We start from the raw sequence: 18,569 nt of genomic DNA on the forward strand, positions 1-18,569 counted from the left end.
CTGCAGATTTTTGTCAGGGCTTGTTTTTAGGCCTTGGGTATTGTGGGTCTAAGTAGAATAGGCCTTATCTTACCTAGAACATGGTTCTTGATTTTAAATTTTGGTCTAGATTCTGTGTCTTAGCAGAAGCCCAAGGTATTAAAAAGGTGTTAATGAGTTATTACCATTCTGGTTGAGCTAGAACTCTAAGAGCCCAGCACTGCTTACCCTCTACTGTATTCGTTCTGCTTTCAACCTCATAGAAATCTTTCTGTTAAGCCTCTAATAGTTTTGCCGTTTACATGTGCAGTTCATTTCTCAGTCTAAGACGTGCTGAGGACCCCATACGGTGCTCTGGGGAGCCTCCTTCTGCACAGCTCTTTTTTAAAAATATATTTTAGTACTTTTTTTTTTTCACAAAAAGTTTATTTATTTTGAGAAAGAGGGAGAGAGTGTGTGCATGGGAGGGGCAGAGAGAGAGGGAGACAGAAGTTTGCAAGCAGGCTCCGCACCATGAGCACATAGACTGATGTGCACATAGCTTGATCCCATGACCATGAGATCATGACCTGAGCTGAAATCAAGAGTGGGATGCTTAATAGACTGAGCCGCCCAGGTGCCCTGCATAGCTCTCTTCTTTCCAATCAGTAAGAAAAAGGCAGCCCAATGGTGGGCAAGAGACTTGACCAGGTGTGTCACAAAAAAGGATATTCAAATATCAAACAAAAAGATATCATTATAGTGGCATTTATTTTTTTTTAAACGTTCATTTATTTTTGAGACAGAGAGAGACAGAGCATGAATCGGGGAGGGCCAGAGAGAGAGGGAGACACAGAATCTGAAACAGGCTCCAGGCTCTGAGCTGTCAGCACAGAGCCCGATGCTGGGCTCGAACTCACGGACCGTGAGATCATGACCTGAGTTGAAGTCAGATGCTTAACCAACTGAGCCACCCAGGCGCCCCATTATAGTGGCATTTAACTGCATATCCATTAGCATTTCTAACTTAAAAAAATTTTTTTTAGGGGCGCCTGGGTGGCTCAGTCAGTTAAGTGACCGACTTCAGCTCAGGTCATGATCTTGCAGTTCGTGGGTTCGAGCTCTGTGTCGGGCTCTGTGCTGATGGCTCAGAGCCTGAAGCCTGCTTCATATTCTGTGTCTCCCTCTCTCTTTGCCCCTCCCCTGCTTGCACTCTGTCTCTCTCTCCCTCAAATATAAACAAACATTTAAAAAATTAAAAAAGAAATTTTTTTTTTTTTAACGTTTATTTATTTTTGAGACAGAGAGAGACAGAGCATGAACTAGGGAGGAGCAGAGAGAGAGTGAGACACAGAATCGGAAGCAGGCTCCAGGCTCTGAGCTGTCAGCACTGAGCCCGACGCGGGGCTTGAACTCACGGACCGTGAGATCATGACCTGAGCTGAAGTCGGACGCCCAACCGACCAAGCCACCCAGGCGCCCCTAAAAAAAATTTTTAATGTTTATTTATATTTGAGGAAGAGAGAGACACAGAGCACAAGTGTGGGGGAGGGGGTGGTACAAGAATCTGAAACAGACTCCAGGCTCCGAGCTGTCAGCACAGAGCCCAATGTGGGGCTTGAACCCACAAACTGTGAGATCACAACCTGAGGCGAAGTCAGACGCTCAAGTGACTGAGCCACCCAGGCGCCCAGCATTTCTAACTTTAGAGACTCAGGCACCTGGGTGGCTTATTTGGTTAAATGTCAGACTTTGGGTCAGGTCATGATCTCACATGAGCTTGAGCCCCGCATTGGGTTCTCTGCTGTCAGCACAGAGGCCGCTTAGGATTCTCTGTCCCTCTCTCTCTCTGCCCTTCCCCCACTTATGTTATCTCTCAAAAATGAACAAACATTAAAAAAAAAAAAAAAAAAAGACTAACATTGTCAAGTGTTGGTAAAGATGTGGAGCAATGAGAAATTTCATATCCTGCTGGTAAAACTATAAACTCATACAACCACTTTGGGGAAGTTTGGCATCATCTATCAAACCAGGAATATACTATAACCAACAATTCTATTGCTAGCTACATATCCAACAGAAATGTGTATAGAGGTGCATCAAGAAACATGTATGATAACATTCATACAGCATTGTTTGTTATTGTGACAGTTAAAAACTGTAAACAATCCAAATGTTCATCAAAAGCAGAATGAAAATTGTTGTTCATGCATACAATAGAAAGTCACACCAGCGTGCTGGATTGCTTCCATTTGCCCCTCCAAATCTCTCTACCCCTTACTACCATGCTGTCTGGAAGTAAGGAGAAGGAATACATGGCCTGAATCATATAGGTCAAAAATATAGGTCAAAAATAACCATAGGTACATGGTTATTTTTAAAGAAATGAGGTACCCTTATTCTGAGACTAGGGAGAAAGTGAGAAATTAGATATCGACATTAGCCATATATTTGATGATGGGGTCTTAATCTTCTTTATAAAGTATGGAGCAAGATTAGGATGGAGTCAACAAAGGAAGATTTTCCTTCTTTATTTTTCTGTTTATTAGCATCATTAATAATAGCCAAATAAATGTAAAATTCATGGCTGTTAACAAAACCCAGGAAGAAAATCAATATTATTTTTAACTATTTCAAAGGATTTTTTTTTAAAGTTTATTTATTTTTGAAAAAGAGAGAGAGAATGAACACGAGCCAGGGAGGGACAGAGAAGGAGAGAGAGAATTCCAAGCAGGCTCCATGCTGTCAGTGCAGAGCCCAATATGGGGCTCGATCTCATGAATTGAGAGATCATGACCTGAGCCAAGATCAAGAGTCAGACGCTTAACTCACTAGATACCCAGGCTCCCTAGGATCTTGCTTTTGCAACAATGGTATTGGATAATAGTTACCCAGGCCTTGAAGTTTAAACCAAGAACACGCAGACAATATTTACAATTTAAATGTACTAAAAACTATCTCCAACATATAAAGAAATGAAATACTTACTTGACTGACATGCACTGGTGTTAAAATTAAGTCCAGAACTCCAGACCAGCCAGCAAATACACCAAGTGGTATGGCATATGCTAAAGCAATCATCAAAAATCTCATATTGCTGTAAATGAGAAAAGAAAATATCATTACAGATTCAAAATTGTGAATTAAAAAAATTTTTTTTCAACGTTTATTTATTTTTGGGACAGAGAGAGACAGAGCATGAACGGGGGAGGGGCAGAGAGAGAGGGAGACACAGAATCAGAAGCAGGCTCCAGGCTCTGAGCCATCAGCCCAGAGCCTGACACGGGGCTCGAACCCACAACTGTGAGATCATGACCTGAGCTGAAGTCGGTCACTTAACTGACTGCGCCACCCAGGCGCCCCTAAACATTTTTTAAAGCAAGTAGAATCACTTTCTTCATGCCTTTATTTATTTATTTATTTATTTATTTATTTATTTATTTATGAGACAGAGAAAGAGAGAGAGAGGGCGAGCCAGCACAAGGTAGGGAGAGGGGCAGATGGAAAAAGAGAGAGAATCCTAAACAGGCTCCATGCTCAGCATGGAGCCCAACATGGGGCTTGATCCTATAACCCTGGGATCATGACCTGAGCCAAAATCAAGAGTTAGACACTCAACCAACAGAGCCACCCAGCTGCCCCTGAATTTAAATTCTTACTCATGAAAAATGTAAGTCATTTGGAAATTGGAACACCAGAATCAGAAATAGGAAATATTCAGTTTGTTAATAAATAGTTTGTTAATAAATTCAACGGTCTTTAAATTTTTTGTTTACATAAAAATAATCTTTTTTGTGGGGCACCTGGGTGGCACAATTGGTTAGGCGTCTGACTTCGGCTCAGGTCATGGTCTCCTGGTTTGTGAGTTCCAGCCCCGCATCAGGCTATGTGCTGACAGCTCAGCCTGGAGCCTGCTTCAGATTCTGTGTCTCCCTCTTTCTCCACCCCTCTGCTGCTCATGCTCTGTCTCTGTCTCTCAGTAATAAATAAACGTTAAAAAAATTAAAAAAAAAACAACCTTTTTTGTTCATATTAAAATTGTCAAAGTTTATTATACAGATGAGTTATCAACATTATTTCATACAATGAGTAGGTATAGGTTAAATTACTATTTCTCTATATAAACAGAGTGGAGGGAAGAAAAACCAAAGATTAAAAATACATAACTTGCTAGTTTTATTATTTTCAGAGAGCAGTTTTCACTTTTGCTTTATTGATATTAAAGTTTGTTGGGGCGTCTGGGTGGTTTAGTCAGTTAAGTGTCTGACTTTGGCTCAGGTCATGATCTCGGGCTCTGTGCTGACAGCTCAGAGCCTGGAGCCTGCTTCGGATTCTATGTCTCCCTCTCTCTCTGCCCCTCCCAAGCTCATACTCTGTCTCTTTCTCTCAAAAATAAATAAACATTAAAAAAAATTTTTTTAAGTTTGTATTAATCAAAGATTTTAATAAGCAATACAATGCAAATGGCTCAAAGCCAGAAAGGTATAAAAATATGGGGAAAACATGTCCTTCTTACCCCATTCCCCTCTTCCCAGAATTACCAATGTTCTTGCTTTCTTGGGCAATTTCTCAGAAACATCTCAAAATATATAAGACTATGTATATACATATGTGTGTATATACATTAGTATATAAATATATAGTATTACATATGTTATTTTATATATGTACATATTAACATATATTCACAATTATATATATATTCTTTCCCCAATCTTTTTACATAAATGATAGTATGTTACAACCATTTGCTGAATTTTACTTTATTTTTTATTTTTTAACGTCTATTTATTATTGAGAGATGTATTATTGAGAGCCCAACGGACTGAGCTGTCCAGGTGCCCCTGAATTTTACTTTTTTAACTTAATAAGTCTTAGAACTCTTCCACAGTCAATACAGACAGAGCTTCCTTACTCTTTCTTAGAGCTGGGTAGTACTCCATTATGTTGGTATATAATTTATTTCACCAGCTCCCACTGAGAGAGATATATATTTTTATTATATATATATATTTTTTTATTATATATATATATATAAATTTGCTCTTTGCTCTTACAGTCGTTTCACGTCTGCACTAGTACAGTTGGAGAATTGACTTCTAGAAGTGCAACTACCATGTCAAAAGAGTATGTGTATTTGTAACTTTAATCGATAATGCCAAGTGCCCTCTGCAGAGACTGTACTTCTACATTCCTATCAAAATGGTTAAAACAAAAACATAGTGATAACACCAAAGTCTGGTGAAGATGCCCAAAAACTAGATGACTTGTATACTGCTTGTGGTAAAGAAAAATGGCACAACTACTCTGGAAAATAGACTGGCAGGGCTTTAAAAAAACTAAATATGCAACTACCATACAATCCAGCAATTACACTCCTAGGCATTTACCCCAGAGAAATGAAAACCTATGTTCACAGCAAAAACCTATATGCAAATGTTTATGTATCATATCCAAAAACACCAACCAAACAAAAACACTAAAATCAACCCAGATGTCCTTTGACAGGTCAACAGTTACACAAACTGTGTACATCAACACCATGGAATACTACTCAGTAATAAAGAGGAGTAACTACTCATACACAAAACACCCTGGATAACTCTCTAGAGAATTATGTTTTTTTTTTTTTAATTCTAGTTAGTTAACATACAATGTTAGTTTCAGGTGTAGGATTTAGTGATTCATCACTTACATACAATACCCAGTGCTCATCACAAGTATCCTCCTTAATGCCCATCACCCATTTAACCCATCCCCCCCCACCCCCCTCTAGTAACCCTCAATTTGTTCCCTACAGTTAAGAGTCTGTTTCCTGGTTTGCATCTCTTTCTATTTTTTAAACCAATTGCAAAATTTATGTACTATATTATTCCATTTACATAACATTCTTGAATTGACATTATAGTAATGGAGAAGAGATCAGTGTTTGCCAGGGGTTAAGAAGTAGATATGGCTACTAAAGGACAAAAAAAAGGAATCCTTGTGGTGATGGAAATGTTCTGTACCTTGACTATCAACAGTTTTGTAAGATATTATCATTGGGGGAAACTAGGTAAAGAGCCCACATTATCTTTCTGTATTATTTCTTACAACTGCATGTGAATCTGTAAGTATCTCAAAAATAAAAAGCTTAATTTAAAAAATGTAATAAAAATTACATACTATTAACAATAGCTAGGAAAGTCCAAAATCTCTGGGGGGGGAGGGGAAGGGGAGGAGGAAGCAACCTTTAAGGGCATAGAAAATGATCTAAATAGATGGAGAGATCATCCATACTGTCAGCTGATCCCAAATTAATCTATAAATTTAATGTAATCATTATTAAAGTTCCAGTTGAATTTTTTTAGAAACTTAAGAAACATGCTCTAAAGTTTATATGGAAGAAAAAAAGTTCTTGGAAAGCTAACTTATCTTCTAAAAAATATGAAAAAGGAAGCCCTTATCCTACCAAGATAAACTAGGGTGCCTGGGTGGCTCAGTTGGTTAAGCATCGGACTTCGGCACAGGTCATGATCTCGTGGTTCATGGGTTTGAGCCCCGCATCAGGCTCTGTGAGCCTGCTTCAGATTCTGTGCCTCCCTCTCTCTCTGCCCCTCCCCCACTCGCACTCAGTCTCTCTCTCAAAAATAAATAAACATTAAAAAAAAAAAAAAAAAGACAAGCTGCAGGGCCATAATAAAAGTAGTATGGGAACAGCTCAAGAACTAGCACAATGGAGGAGAATAGAGGGCTAACAAACTGCTAACAATTGTTCAGTAAGTAGTGCTAGTTTCTTCTATGGGAAAAAAACCCCAAAACTCCTGCATCATTAGATAACATCACTTACTAAGGTAGATTCTAGGTGGGTTGAATACCTAAATGTAAAAGATAAAACCAGAAAGTTGATAATTAAGGAGTCCATCAATAAAATTTGTAGGCAGATGAAAGAATGGGAATAGATACTTGGAATTTTTTAATATACAAGGAGCTTATACCTAGAATATGTAAATCGTTAAGAAAAAGATAGGAAAACAATTACCATTAGGAAATGGAGAGAAGCTATGAAGAGGAACTTATAGTAGATGAAACCCATAAGGCAAGCTATCACATCATGAGAGTCTCTAACTTATTAATGCAAATTAAACAAAAGATATATTAGTTCATATCTATTAGACTGGCAAAAATTAGGAAGATGAATCATATCAAGTTTGGTAGGCATGCAGGGAAATGGGCACTGCTGATCGAGGTATGGATAAGGGGAGGCATTTTTTAGGAAAATCTGGCAATACTTGGCAAATCAAGCTTAAAATATCTTACGACCCCACCATCCTCCCATGGAATCTATTTCCCAAGGAAATTCTCAGGTCCATGGTGACTCATATTAGAATGTCATTGCAGTATTTGTGGTGACAATGAATTGGAGGCAATCTGGACACATAGCCAGAGGGGGTACATAAAATGTGAAGGTTTCATACTACAGAGTACAAAAAAAAAACAACAAACCACAAAAAACACAGCAATAGGGATGCATCTTGAAAATGGAGTCCTGGGGCACCTGGGTGGCTCAGTTGGTTAAGCGTCTGACTTTGGCTCAGGTCATGATCACACGGGTCATGAGTTCAAGCCCTTCATCGGGCTCTGTGCTGACAGCTCAGAGCCTGGAGCCTGCTTCAGATTCTGTGTCTTCCTCTCTCTCTGCCCCTCCTCTGCTTATGCTGTCTCTCTCTCTCTTGAAAATAAACATTAAAAAAAATTAAAAAAAAAAAGAAAAAGAAAAGAAAATGGAGTGCTAATATCACAAAATGAGAGCTATCCAGACATCATGTGCCTCCTGATGGAAAAAAGTAGCATCACCTGTGAAGTAGTCTTGTAAAACCAAATAAAACTCCAAATCATAACATAGCTCTAACAATTTATAGAAAATACAAAGGACAGAGGAACATGGCAAACTCTATCACAAGGAGGCAATCAACAAAATCCAGACCTTGGGGACAAAAGAGCTGGCTCTTCTATAAATGAATTACAAGGAAAAAAGGGAGATAGAAAGGAAACCTATAGGTTATAAGGCATTTGAACCAAGTGCAATGCATGAACCAAATTTGGATTCTGACTCAAATTGTTAAAAAAACACTTATGAGACAGTTGGAAATTTAAGCATTGATCTGAAATTAGCAAACTAGTGTTAAAAGAGTCCCCACCTTTCTAACATATATTACACATATTGAAATGTTTATGGCTGATTGGTCATCTTGGATTTGCTTCATAATACAAGAAGTGGAGGAGTGGGTGGATTACAGATGAAACAATATTGGGTATAAATCAGTGACTGTTCCCATTGGGTTATGGGATTATACTATTGGGGGTTATATGGGGGTTATATGGGGGTTATATGGGGTTATATGGGGGTTATACTATTCTACCTTTGTATATTACTATAACTTCCAAAAATGAAAAGTTATTTAAAAAAACCATATATCATTTAGTGAAAAAAACTCAGACTGAGTACATGATATGCCATCATTTGGATAAATTAAACACAGATGCTACAAAACATGTATTACAAAATAAAATTAATTAATTAAATAAACGAAAAGTAAAGATTAAATGCATTTGAGAGTAGCCTGGGTAGGGGGAGGGGAATGGGAGTGGGAAATATAAATAAATGAACAAATGAATAAATGAATGAATAAATGCGTTCCTGTGCCCTGAAGAAACACGTCAACTCGGCTCTCCACTCTTGAAGTCTAAAAGGCAAAGACAACAACCACTATCATCAAACATTAAAGTAATGTATAAAGGGAGAGGAAGGCTCACTCAGGTTACACAGGTTAAACACATAGTAAGACGTGGGAATCATGTGGATAATAAATAAATAACAGCGGTGAAAACTTTGGAGCATAACCAGTGATTTTGTTGTTTCCCCAGACAAGGGAATTAGAATCTAGTTAGTTATTCTGATTAATCCAGAAAGTAATGACTTCAAGTGTCCTTTGAAAGGCCAGAGAAAATTACATTGATAGGCTAGGGGAATGGGGCATGGCAGGTCCAAAGAAGTACCCTAGAGAGCCTAAAGGGAGAAGCAGGCAATCCTGCAGAATAAACAGACACATAATGGAAGAAACAAAGGAATGTTAGGTATTGGTGAAAAGGGTTTTTTATAGAGAGGAAAGATCTTATCCTTTATAGTTCAAACAGAGAATAAAGATCTCAATGGTAGAGTAATTAGAAGCAAATCCAGGGTATATACTTTGGTCAGAGTGATAATTTTAGGTTGTTTTTCCTTGTCAGAATAATTTTTTACCTAACTCCTTAGCTTAAAATCCTTCAGTGACCCCTCATTTTCTATAGACTAATCCAAATTATTAGTATGGCATAATATAGCCTAAGCTACCTCTCCAGCCTTATTAATTGCTATCTAATCTCTGGTGTTGTATAGAGAAAAACTTAAATAGCATTTAAAAACCCCATCATTTTAGGAGTGCCTGGGTGGCTCAGTCGGTTGGGCATCTGGCTCTTGGTTTCTGCTCAGGTCATGGTCTTGCAGTTTGCGGGTTCGAGCCCCATATCAGGCTCTGCACGGACATTGCAGAGCTTGCTTGGGATTCTCACTCTCACTCTCTCTCTGCCCTGCCCTGCTCACGCTCTTTCTCAAAACAAATAAACTTAAAATAACCATCATTTTAAACTGTTATTTTACAAATATGTGCCACTGATCACCATTCAATTTCACTAATATTTAATTTGCCTCTTACATGTAAGGCAATATACTAAGTGCTGTAGACATGTGTTTTGTTGTTGTTGTTGTTGTTGTTGTTGTTAAAGTAGGCTCCACGCCCAGTGTGGGGCTTGAACTCACAACCCTGAGATCGAGTTAGATGCTCTACTGACTGAGCCAACCAGGCCCCCCTGTAGAGATATGGCTTCTTCTTTTTTTAAGTTTATTTATTTATCTTGAGAGAGAGAGAAGAGAGAGAGAGAGAACACATGAGTGGGGGACGGGGAGGGAGAGAGAGAATCCCAAGCAGGCTCTGCACTGTCAGCACAGGGCATGACATGGGGCTCGACCCCACAAATGAGGATATGATGACTTGAGCCAAAATCAAGAGTCGGGTGCCTAACTAACTGAGCCACTTTGGTGCCAGGAGTTGCGGTTTTTAAAAGCTTTTTTCTGTACTCCAAAGCAAGAAATATATTATTTTGTGATCTACCCACATATACACAGACATAGATTCTGAAACAAAAGTCTCACAAAAAATATGTATTCTTACTACAGGTGATACAATAATATTTCCATTCTAATTTCATTCTACTTTTTCTTTTTTTTTTTTTTTTTTAAGGCGGTCAACCTACTAAATTAGTTGGCTGTGAACCAAAGTTTGAAAAACAATGTTGCATGGCTATGTTGTCTAACTTGGTACCCACTAGCCACATGTGGCTATTGAACACATGAAATGTGGCTAGTGCACCTGAGGAACTGAATTTTTCATTTTATTTCATTGTAATTAACCTAAACCAAACTTAAAAAACAGGAGCAGTGAAAAGTACTTTCCCACTAATTACAACTTTATTTTTGTTTTGGTAGGACTACATTTCACTTTAACTGCACCGGGTAAGATTTTATTGTAATGTGTGGGTGTAGCATGTGTTGTTTCTAGTATTACAACCTACCACTGATCTTGGTGTCGGTGAACTGACTCAGTTCTGAGTATTTTTGTTCCACATAGAGGTAACATTGTACTTTATTTGAATATCTTATGAAAAAAAATAAGAAAGTAGAAGAAAGTATGTTGTAAATTTCACAATGAATGGGAACTGCAATCTGTTGCAGCAGAGCAAAATGAATGCTGTGTAAAAAAATTTAAAGACCATTAAGTGGATAATAATAAGGGACGTGTTCAACAGATACAGAGTAAATTTTATAGGAAGCTCCTTTTCATCAGTCAAAAAGGAATAAAAAAAATTAGTTGTCCAAAACCGGAATTAAATGTCCAACAAACATTAAAAAACAGTTTTTTAAAACAGATCGGACTTATAACTTTGGCCAGTTATAAAACGGTTTGGGTTCCTGCACAAAAAGAAAACCATTTTTAGTGTTGATCTGGCTGTCTTTCATGGACACGAGACGCTAAAAAAACTTCCATGCTGTTCCGCCATCTTGGCTCCTCCAAAAAGAAAATCATTTTTAGATGGAGAGATGGTAAAAGAAATTGTTATGTTAGCTATAATTTTGTTAAAAATGATAAAGAAAAAAAAATTTATATCTATTTTATGGAAGTAAAAGATCTTCCATTAAAGCCCCAACAATTGCTTGTAGAATATAAGATTTTTCAAATATCAACGATGTGTTGATTCAAAATTTGAAATATTGCAAAGTTACTTTGAACTTGAGATAAGTAGTGCAACATGCGAGACTGCTCGATGAAAACTTTTTCAAGTAAAAAATTTAATGAAATTAAATTTAATGAAATTTCAATGCAGACTATTTCTAATGAAAATCTAGCATCTGAATTGTGATATGCTTTAAGTGTAAAAGTATACAACTAGATTTCAAAACTTTGGTTCGAATAAAAGAACATAAAAAAAATCTCAATAATTTTGAATATTTATTACATATTAAAATAATACTTCTGATATACTGGGTTAAATAAAATATGCTATTAAAATTAATTTTACTGGTTTCTTTTACTTTTTTTAATGAGGCTATTAGAAAATTTAGGGGCGCCTGGGTGGCGCAGTCGGTTAAGCGTCCAACTTCAGCCAGGTCACGATCTCGCGGTCCATGAGTTCGAGCCCCGCGTCGGGCTCTGGGCTGATGGCTCAGAGCCTGGAGCCTGTTTCCGATTCTGTGTCTCCCTCTCTCTCTGCCCCTCCCCCGTTCATGCTCTGTCTCTCTCTGTCCCAAAAATAAATAAACGTTAAAAAAAAAAAAAAAAAAAAGAAAATTTAAAATTACATATGTGGCTCACATTACATTCCTACTGGACAATATTACTAAAGTGGCTATAAAGACATAGTTCTTGGCCACAAGGAACTTACCACTGATAGGAGGCAGAAAAAAAAGAAGAGAAAGAACCAACCAGAGAGTTGCTGATGAATCAATAAAAATTCATCACAACAAACTGAGAAAAAAATTCAAAAGATAAGTTCTAGCAGCCCAGCTGCAAATCATAATCACCAGTGATAGTCTATATATTCAAAGAATTAAATTTAGTACTGGGCAATTGAACATTCCAGGGTAGAGTATAATAAAATTACAGTTAAGTTATATCAATAAAATAAAATAGTGAGTTTTAAAAGTATGATCCCGGCATGAGATGATTAATTTTAGGGGAGCTGTAAATAAACCTTATATATTTTATTCACTTTGTACTGACTAGTACTTGTTTATTTTAATGTGAACTAAGAAATACATAATGAACAAAAAACTTAAATATTATGAAAAATATAATAAACACATAAAATCCATGATTCCACAGATACTATTATGTGATATTTCCTTATAAAAGAAAATTATTTCAATAAAAGTTTGATTTTTTAAAAGATTAAGTTAATAATAGCATTGGTGGCATGTAGAAAAGGCAAAACTTATAGAGGTTTTAATCAGTATTTTATCAATTATTTGCAATCAATTTGCAAAATGACCTTAACTAAATGTGAAATTATCTTGAAGGTACTGATCAAAACCACTCAGTGACTTAAAGTATATTTACCTTAATAATCTACAAAAGCTCCGCCGATAACTCAGTCGCTGGCTAGCTGCAGCAACACTGGGAGGAAGTGGAGGCCGGGGTGGGAAATAAGCTAGTGTTGCAGAAAATAGTAAGCAGACAACTCCAAATTCTGGGGGTAGGGAAGAAAAAAAAGAATAAAATGTTAACCAGATAACATAAAAAGTTCAATGTTTCAAGTATTTACTTATCTAACAAATCATCAACTAAGCTCTATGCATAAAAAGATAAGCAAAATACAGTATCTAGCCAAGATAGTTCAGTCTTGTGGAAAAAAAATAGATATGTAAAGATATAAATTTTAGCCCGTGGAAAGTCAGGTAAGAAGTCATACAATGGTATACCACATAGATAAAAAGATTGAGACAGTAAACAAATATTATTCTATGGAGAAAACATGAAAAATCAACAGTACTGTACTATAAGCCTTTGAAACAGATCTAAGTTGATTAATAAGTACTGTAATCAGAAAGAAAGTATATGATACAGAAATTGTAGGAACAGGCTAGGAGAAGGGTTTTGTTTTTTGTTTTTTTTAAGGTTCTTTATTTTTTTTTATTTTTATTTTTTTATAATTTTTTTTTCAACATTTATTTATTTTTGGGACAGAGAGAGACAGAGCATGAATGGGGGAGGGGCAGAGAGAGAGGGAGACACAGAATCGGAAACAGGCTCCAGGCTCTGAGCCATCAGCCCAGAGCCTGACGCGGGGCTCGAACTCACGGGCCGCGAGATTGTGACCTGGCTGAAGTCGGACACTTAACCGACTGCGCCACCCAGGCGCCCCTGGGTTCTTTATTTTTGAGAGAGAGAGAGAGAGAGAGAGAGAGAGAGAGAGAACAAGTGGGGGTGGGACAGAGAGAGAAAATCCCAGGCAGGCTCCACACTGTCACTGTAGAGCCTGATGCAGGGCTAGAACTCACTAACTGTGAGGTCATGACCTGAGCCAAAGTCAGATGCCTAACTGATGGGCCATCCAATCAGTTTAATTGGTTTATTTGATCAATGACTGGATATTCTGAAGCACAGTTGAGGAAAGACTGAATTTATAGGCTGTATGGGGAATTTGAACAAAACAGGAAAGCATCCAAAAATAAGAGAGCAAAACTTAACGAATAAAAAGACTCGCTAATATAGAATATTAAGCGATTAGAAGTAAAACGAACATCCAAACAATGTTAGTTTGGCACTATTAACAAGGAAAAGTTCCTTGGAGTCCTGATCATTCCCTCCAGAGTTTTGGCACATGTAAATCCCAACTTCTGTTATGTCCAATTTAGTAGAAAAGCAAGACTCAAATAGAAAAGTTAAGAAACTTGGAATAGAGACCTGCCTGTACCATTAATTAACGTAATTTGGATGAATTCTTTATTCTTTGTGGTCAATAAAGGGACTGGACTAAGTGATTTCTAGAGTCTTTTCAGTTGGATACTTATGAGTCTAGGGCTATTATATTCTGAGCAAAAGGTACAATATTCCTATAAGGCATTTAACCATAGAAGATGTCTTTGTTCTCTGTTAGACTGAGGAGCAATAAGAAGATAATGAATTGTTTTAATTTGCAGATCTTTTAATTAACAACAATGAATGAGCATCTTCTACACACTTATTGACCATTAGTATTTCTTCTTCTGGGATTGCCTTGTTCACATTCTATTGACATTTTTGACCCATCTTTCTGTTGGCATTTTTGCAAAGAGCTTCAGAGATACACTTTTTAACGTTTATTTATTTTTGAGACAGAGAGAGACAGAGCATGAACGGGGGAGGGTCAGAGAGAGGGAGACACAGAATCTGAAGCAGGCTCCAGGCTCTGAGCTGTCAGCACAGAGCCCGATGCAGGGCTCGAACTCATGGACCGCGAGATCATGACCTGAGCTGAAGTCAGCCGCTCAACCGACTAAGCCACCCAGGCGCCCCCAGAGATACATTTTTTAGTATATTCACAGAATTGTGTAACCATCACCACAATCAATTTTAGAACCTTTTCATCATCCCCCAAAGAAACTCTGTATCCATTCCCCATTCCCAAATCTCCCAGCCCTAGGCAATCACTCGTTTACCTTCCAGTTTCTATGGATTTGAGTATAATGGACATCTCATATAAATGAAATCATACCACATGTGTGGTCTTTGTAACCAGCGTTTTTTACTTAGCATAATGTTTTCAAGGTTCAAGTATGTTGGAGCATGTATCAGTACTTTTATTCTTGTTCATTGCCAAATAATATTCCATTGGGCAGATGAAGTACATTTTTTATTCAGTTAGTTAATAGACATTTGGATTGTTTCCACTTTTTGGCTATTATGAATGATGCTGCTACAAACATTTGTGTATAAATTTTTGCATGGATATATTTTTACTTCACTTGGGTATATACCTAGAGATGCAATTGTTAGATCATATGATAATATATATTTAACACTTCAAAGAACTGCCCAAACTGTTTCCAATGTGATTGTACCATTTTATTCTGCTACTAGCAATATATGAAGATTCCAATTTTTCTACTTTTTAACCAACATTTATTTCCCACTTTTTAAAATAGATTTTAAGTAAACCTCCCCACGCAGTGTGGGGCTTGAACTCACAACCTCGAGATCAAGAGTCAGATGCTCTACCACCTGAGCCAGCCAGTGCCCCATCCTATTTCATTGATTATAGCATCCTGCTGGATGTGAAGTGTATCTCATTATGGTTTTGATTTGTATTTCCCTAATGACTAATGACAAGCATCTTTTATGGGCTTGTTGGCCATATATATTTTTTCTATGGAGAAGTTTTGAGTCCTTTGCCCATTTTCTAATTGGGTTGTCTTTTTATTGTTGAGTTTTTAGAGTTCTCTATATATTCTGGATATAAGTCCTTTATCAAATATATGATTTGCTACTATTTTCTCCCATTCCCAAAGCAAGCTGTCTTTTCACTTTGTTGATGGATATCCTTTCAAACACAAAAGTTTTTAGGGCTCCTGACTGGTTAAGTTGGTTAAGCGTCTGACTCTTAATTTCGGTTCAGGTCATGATCTCACGGTTCACGAGTTCGAGCCCCGCATCAGGCTCTGTGCTGACAGCTCAGAGCCTGAAGCCTGCTTTGGATTGTTTCCCTCTCTCTCTCTGACCTTCACCTGCTCATGCTCTCTCTCTTTCTCTCTCTCTCAGAAATAAACATTAAAAATTTTTTTTTAATTTCAATTTTTTTTTCTTTAAAAGGAGTTGTTTAAGGCGGGGGGGCGGGGATTAAATACTTTATGTATACCGCAACCTCTGCTTTTGTTTTATTCCCTCTAAAACATATTTTGAAATGTAAATATCACTGCATAACTCTCTAATGTAAAATTCTTCAGAGTGTGGTGTTTGCCTACAATATAGTGAATTTCAAACCCTTTAGCCCTGCTTAGAAGGCTTGTATGGCCTGGCTTACCTCTCTAGCTTTATCTGTCACTACTCTCACTGAGTCTAAGCCACTCTGGGCTTTGAGTTGCTTGAATATAGCAGGCTCTCACCCCTTACTGGGCTTCTCCCCCATGGCTCTCTCTCTCTCTCTCTCTCTCTTTCTAGTATATTGTTCCTCCTGTCCACTGTATTTGGCTAACTCCCTATCATCCTTCAGGCTCCAACTTAGATGCTGCATCATCAGGAAGCTCTACTTGACCTTTAAAATCTAGGTTAGGTCCTCCTCCTCTGAGGTCTCAGAACAATTGTCAGCCTTCATTTATAGCACTTACTACCCTATTTTATAGCTGTTTACCTGTCTGTTCCTTTGGGACACTGTAAGTTCTGTGAGAGCAGGAATCATGTCTACCTCAGTGCCTAGCACAGGGACAGATATATAGGAGGTCAAAATATATCTGTTCACTTAATAAGTGAATAAATTAATAAAAAGTTCATCATAATATAGTTCCTTATCCTTCTAGCCTCATTTTCTGCCACTTGTTACCTATATGCAAAGACACATATTTATACTACTTCAGCCATATTAAATTATGTGCAGTTCTCTGGACATATTGAGTTCTCTCATACCATATCTGCCTTTGCAGTGGTTATTCCTTCTATATGGAATACCCTACCTCCCTGGAACACTTGCTGAACTCCTATGAAATTCTGAACTTTGTTTAATTATCACAGTCTTGGTGAAGCCTTCCCTGACTCCTTAAGTTCCCTCCAATCTCAGGTAGGTTAGGCTTCTCAGGCTCTGTATGTCTATTTGTACTGCAACTGTCTTATCAGTGACCTTACCAATTCTCAGTGCTTAGCACAGTGCTGAGTATATAGTAAAACTTATAAAAAGTTTTCTGAATGCAGAAGAAAATAACAAATAGGCATACAGCGAGGGAGATGTATTTAAGGAGATCTGTTAAGAGACTGTAATAGAAGAGTGGACTAGAACTTGACTCTAGAAATAAAAAGAAAGAACCAAGAAAATGTTTTGGAAAGGTCAATACCCCTTATTAATAGACCAACATACAGAGAATAGGAAGTGGAGAAGAGAATAAACTGTGGGTGACCTATGTATACCAGGTCAGAGAAGAGCAGGGAAATGGCAAGGGAGAAAATGGGCTTGCCAGCTACCAATAATTTTATATTCTGATAAGATATCTAGAAAAGACACTAGACAACGTGTTATACAGTGCTTAATTGTAAACGGATGGGAAGAGAAAAATTAAGGAATAAACTTCCATGTAGCAATAATACATTTTAAACTTAATAACTTCTTAGAAAGGGTAAGTTTTAAATAGGCATCTCCATATTATATGACAAGAAAAACACGTGTGTCTATGTATATTTTGGAACTCCTAAGTATTTCGTAAGAAGTGATCTGGTGTACAGAGTGGAGTGAAGATTACTGGGATAAAAGACAAAGTAGAGCGGGAAGAAAATAAACTCTAAAATACCTGCATATAATACAGTCTCTATGAGATCTTTAATGTGGGTCCTGCTAGTCTCTGAAGCAAGAAGAGGTGATGTTCCATTGGGGGCTGGAACAACAAGTGGCCCAACTAAAAATGCACATGCTCCACCAAGATAACTGAGCATTGATGCAATGGCTGTGGCAGTGGCCCGTTCATCTGCAGAAAACCACGTCGTAGAGAGAAATGGAGCTGCATTCATTACCGTTGGACCTGCCAATCCATTTAACAACTGTCCTCCATGGATTAATCTGGAATTAAAAAAAATTAAAAGGTTGTGAGGTAGCTGAAGTGGACATTTCTACACAAAAAGAAGTTAGCTAAACTGCAGTTTAACTATGGCAATAAGGATACATGTCTGTAAAGAACAGGACACATCTGAAAGGTAAAGTATGTTGACTCCCCAGGAGTGAGATCAATACAGTAATACTTACCCCTTACTCATTTTACAAATATTTACTGAAGCCTTTGATTTATGCCACATACCAAACTAAATACTCCAAATAACCGTATTTCATTTATTATAACAACACCATGTGGTAGCTATTATTATCTCTATTTGTTGAGATGTTAAAGCCTCTGTTTAGAAAGATTAAGACACTTGCCCAAGTGCTAACAGGCAAAGCAGAGATTTGGACCTAGTTTGACTCCAAAATCCTTATTCTTTCTACTAGACTGCCATTCATAAACAGACCTAGTAAGTGCCACCAGCCATTCAAAAAAATTATACAGGTGTATTCAACATTTCTTAAACTAAAATGATATTAAAAAAGTACAATGGGGGCGCCTGGGTGGCTCAGTCGGTTAAGCGTCCAACTTTGGCTTAGGTCATGATCTCACGGTCCGTGAGTTCGAGCCCCACGCCAGGCTCTGTGCTGATAGTTCAGAGCCTGGAGCCTGCTTCAGATTCTGTGTCTCCCTCTCTATCTGACCCTCCCCCATTCATGCTCTCTCTCTGTCTCAAAAATAAATAAACATTAAAAAAAAAATT

At 37.6% G+C, this 18,569-nt stretch overlaps 1 protein-coding gene across 1 annotated transcript in view; it reads right to left on the reverse strand.

The window, feature by feature from the left end:
• The window catches only part of SLC49A4 (solute carrier family 49 member 4), a 78,407-nt gene that overhangs the window by 33,528 nt on the left and 26,310 nt on the right, over nucleotides 1–18,569 (reverse strand). The window contains exons 3-5 of the mRNA XM_047876160.1: nucleotides 17,564–17,829; nucleotides 12,651–12,780; nucleotides 2,947–3,055 (exon numbers count right to left, since the gene is read on the reverse strand). Of these exons, the coding sequence (XP_047732116.1) occupies nucleotides 2,947–3,055; nucleotides 12,651–12,780; nucleotides 17,564–17,829 (505 nt within the window). The remainder of the gene's footprint in view (nucleotides 1–2,946; nucleotides 3,056–12,650; nucleotides 12,781–17,563; nucleotides 17,830–18,569) is intronic.

This window comes from Prionailurus viverrinus, chromosome C2, assembly GCF_022837055.1.
Source record: "Prionailurus viverrinus isolate Anna chromosome C2, UM_Priviv_1.0, whole genome shotgun sequence".
In the NCBI taxonomy this organism is placed as follows: domain Eukaryota; kingdom Metazoa; phylum Chordata; class Mammalia; order Carnivora; family Felidae; genus Prionailurus; species Prionailurus viverrinus.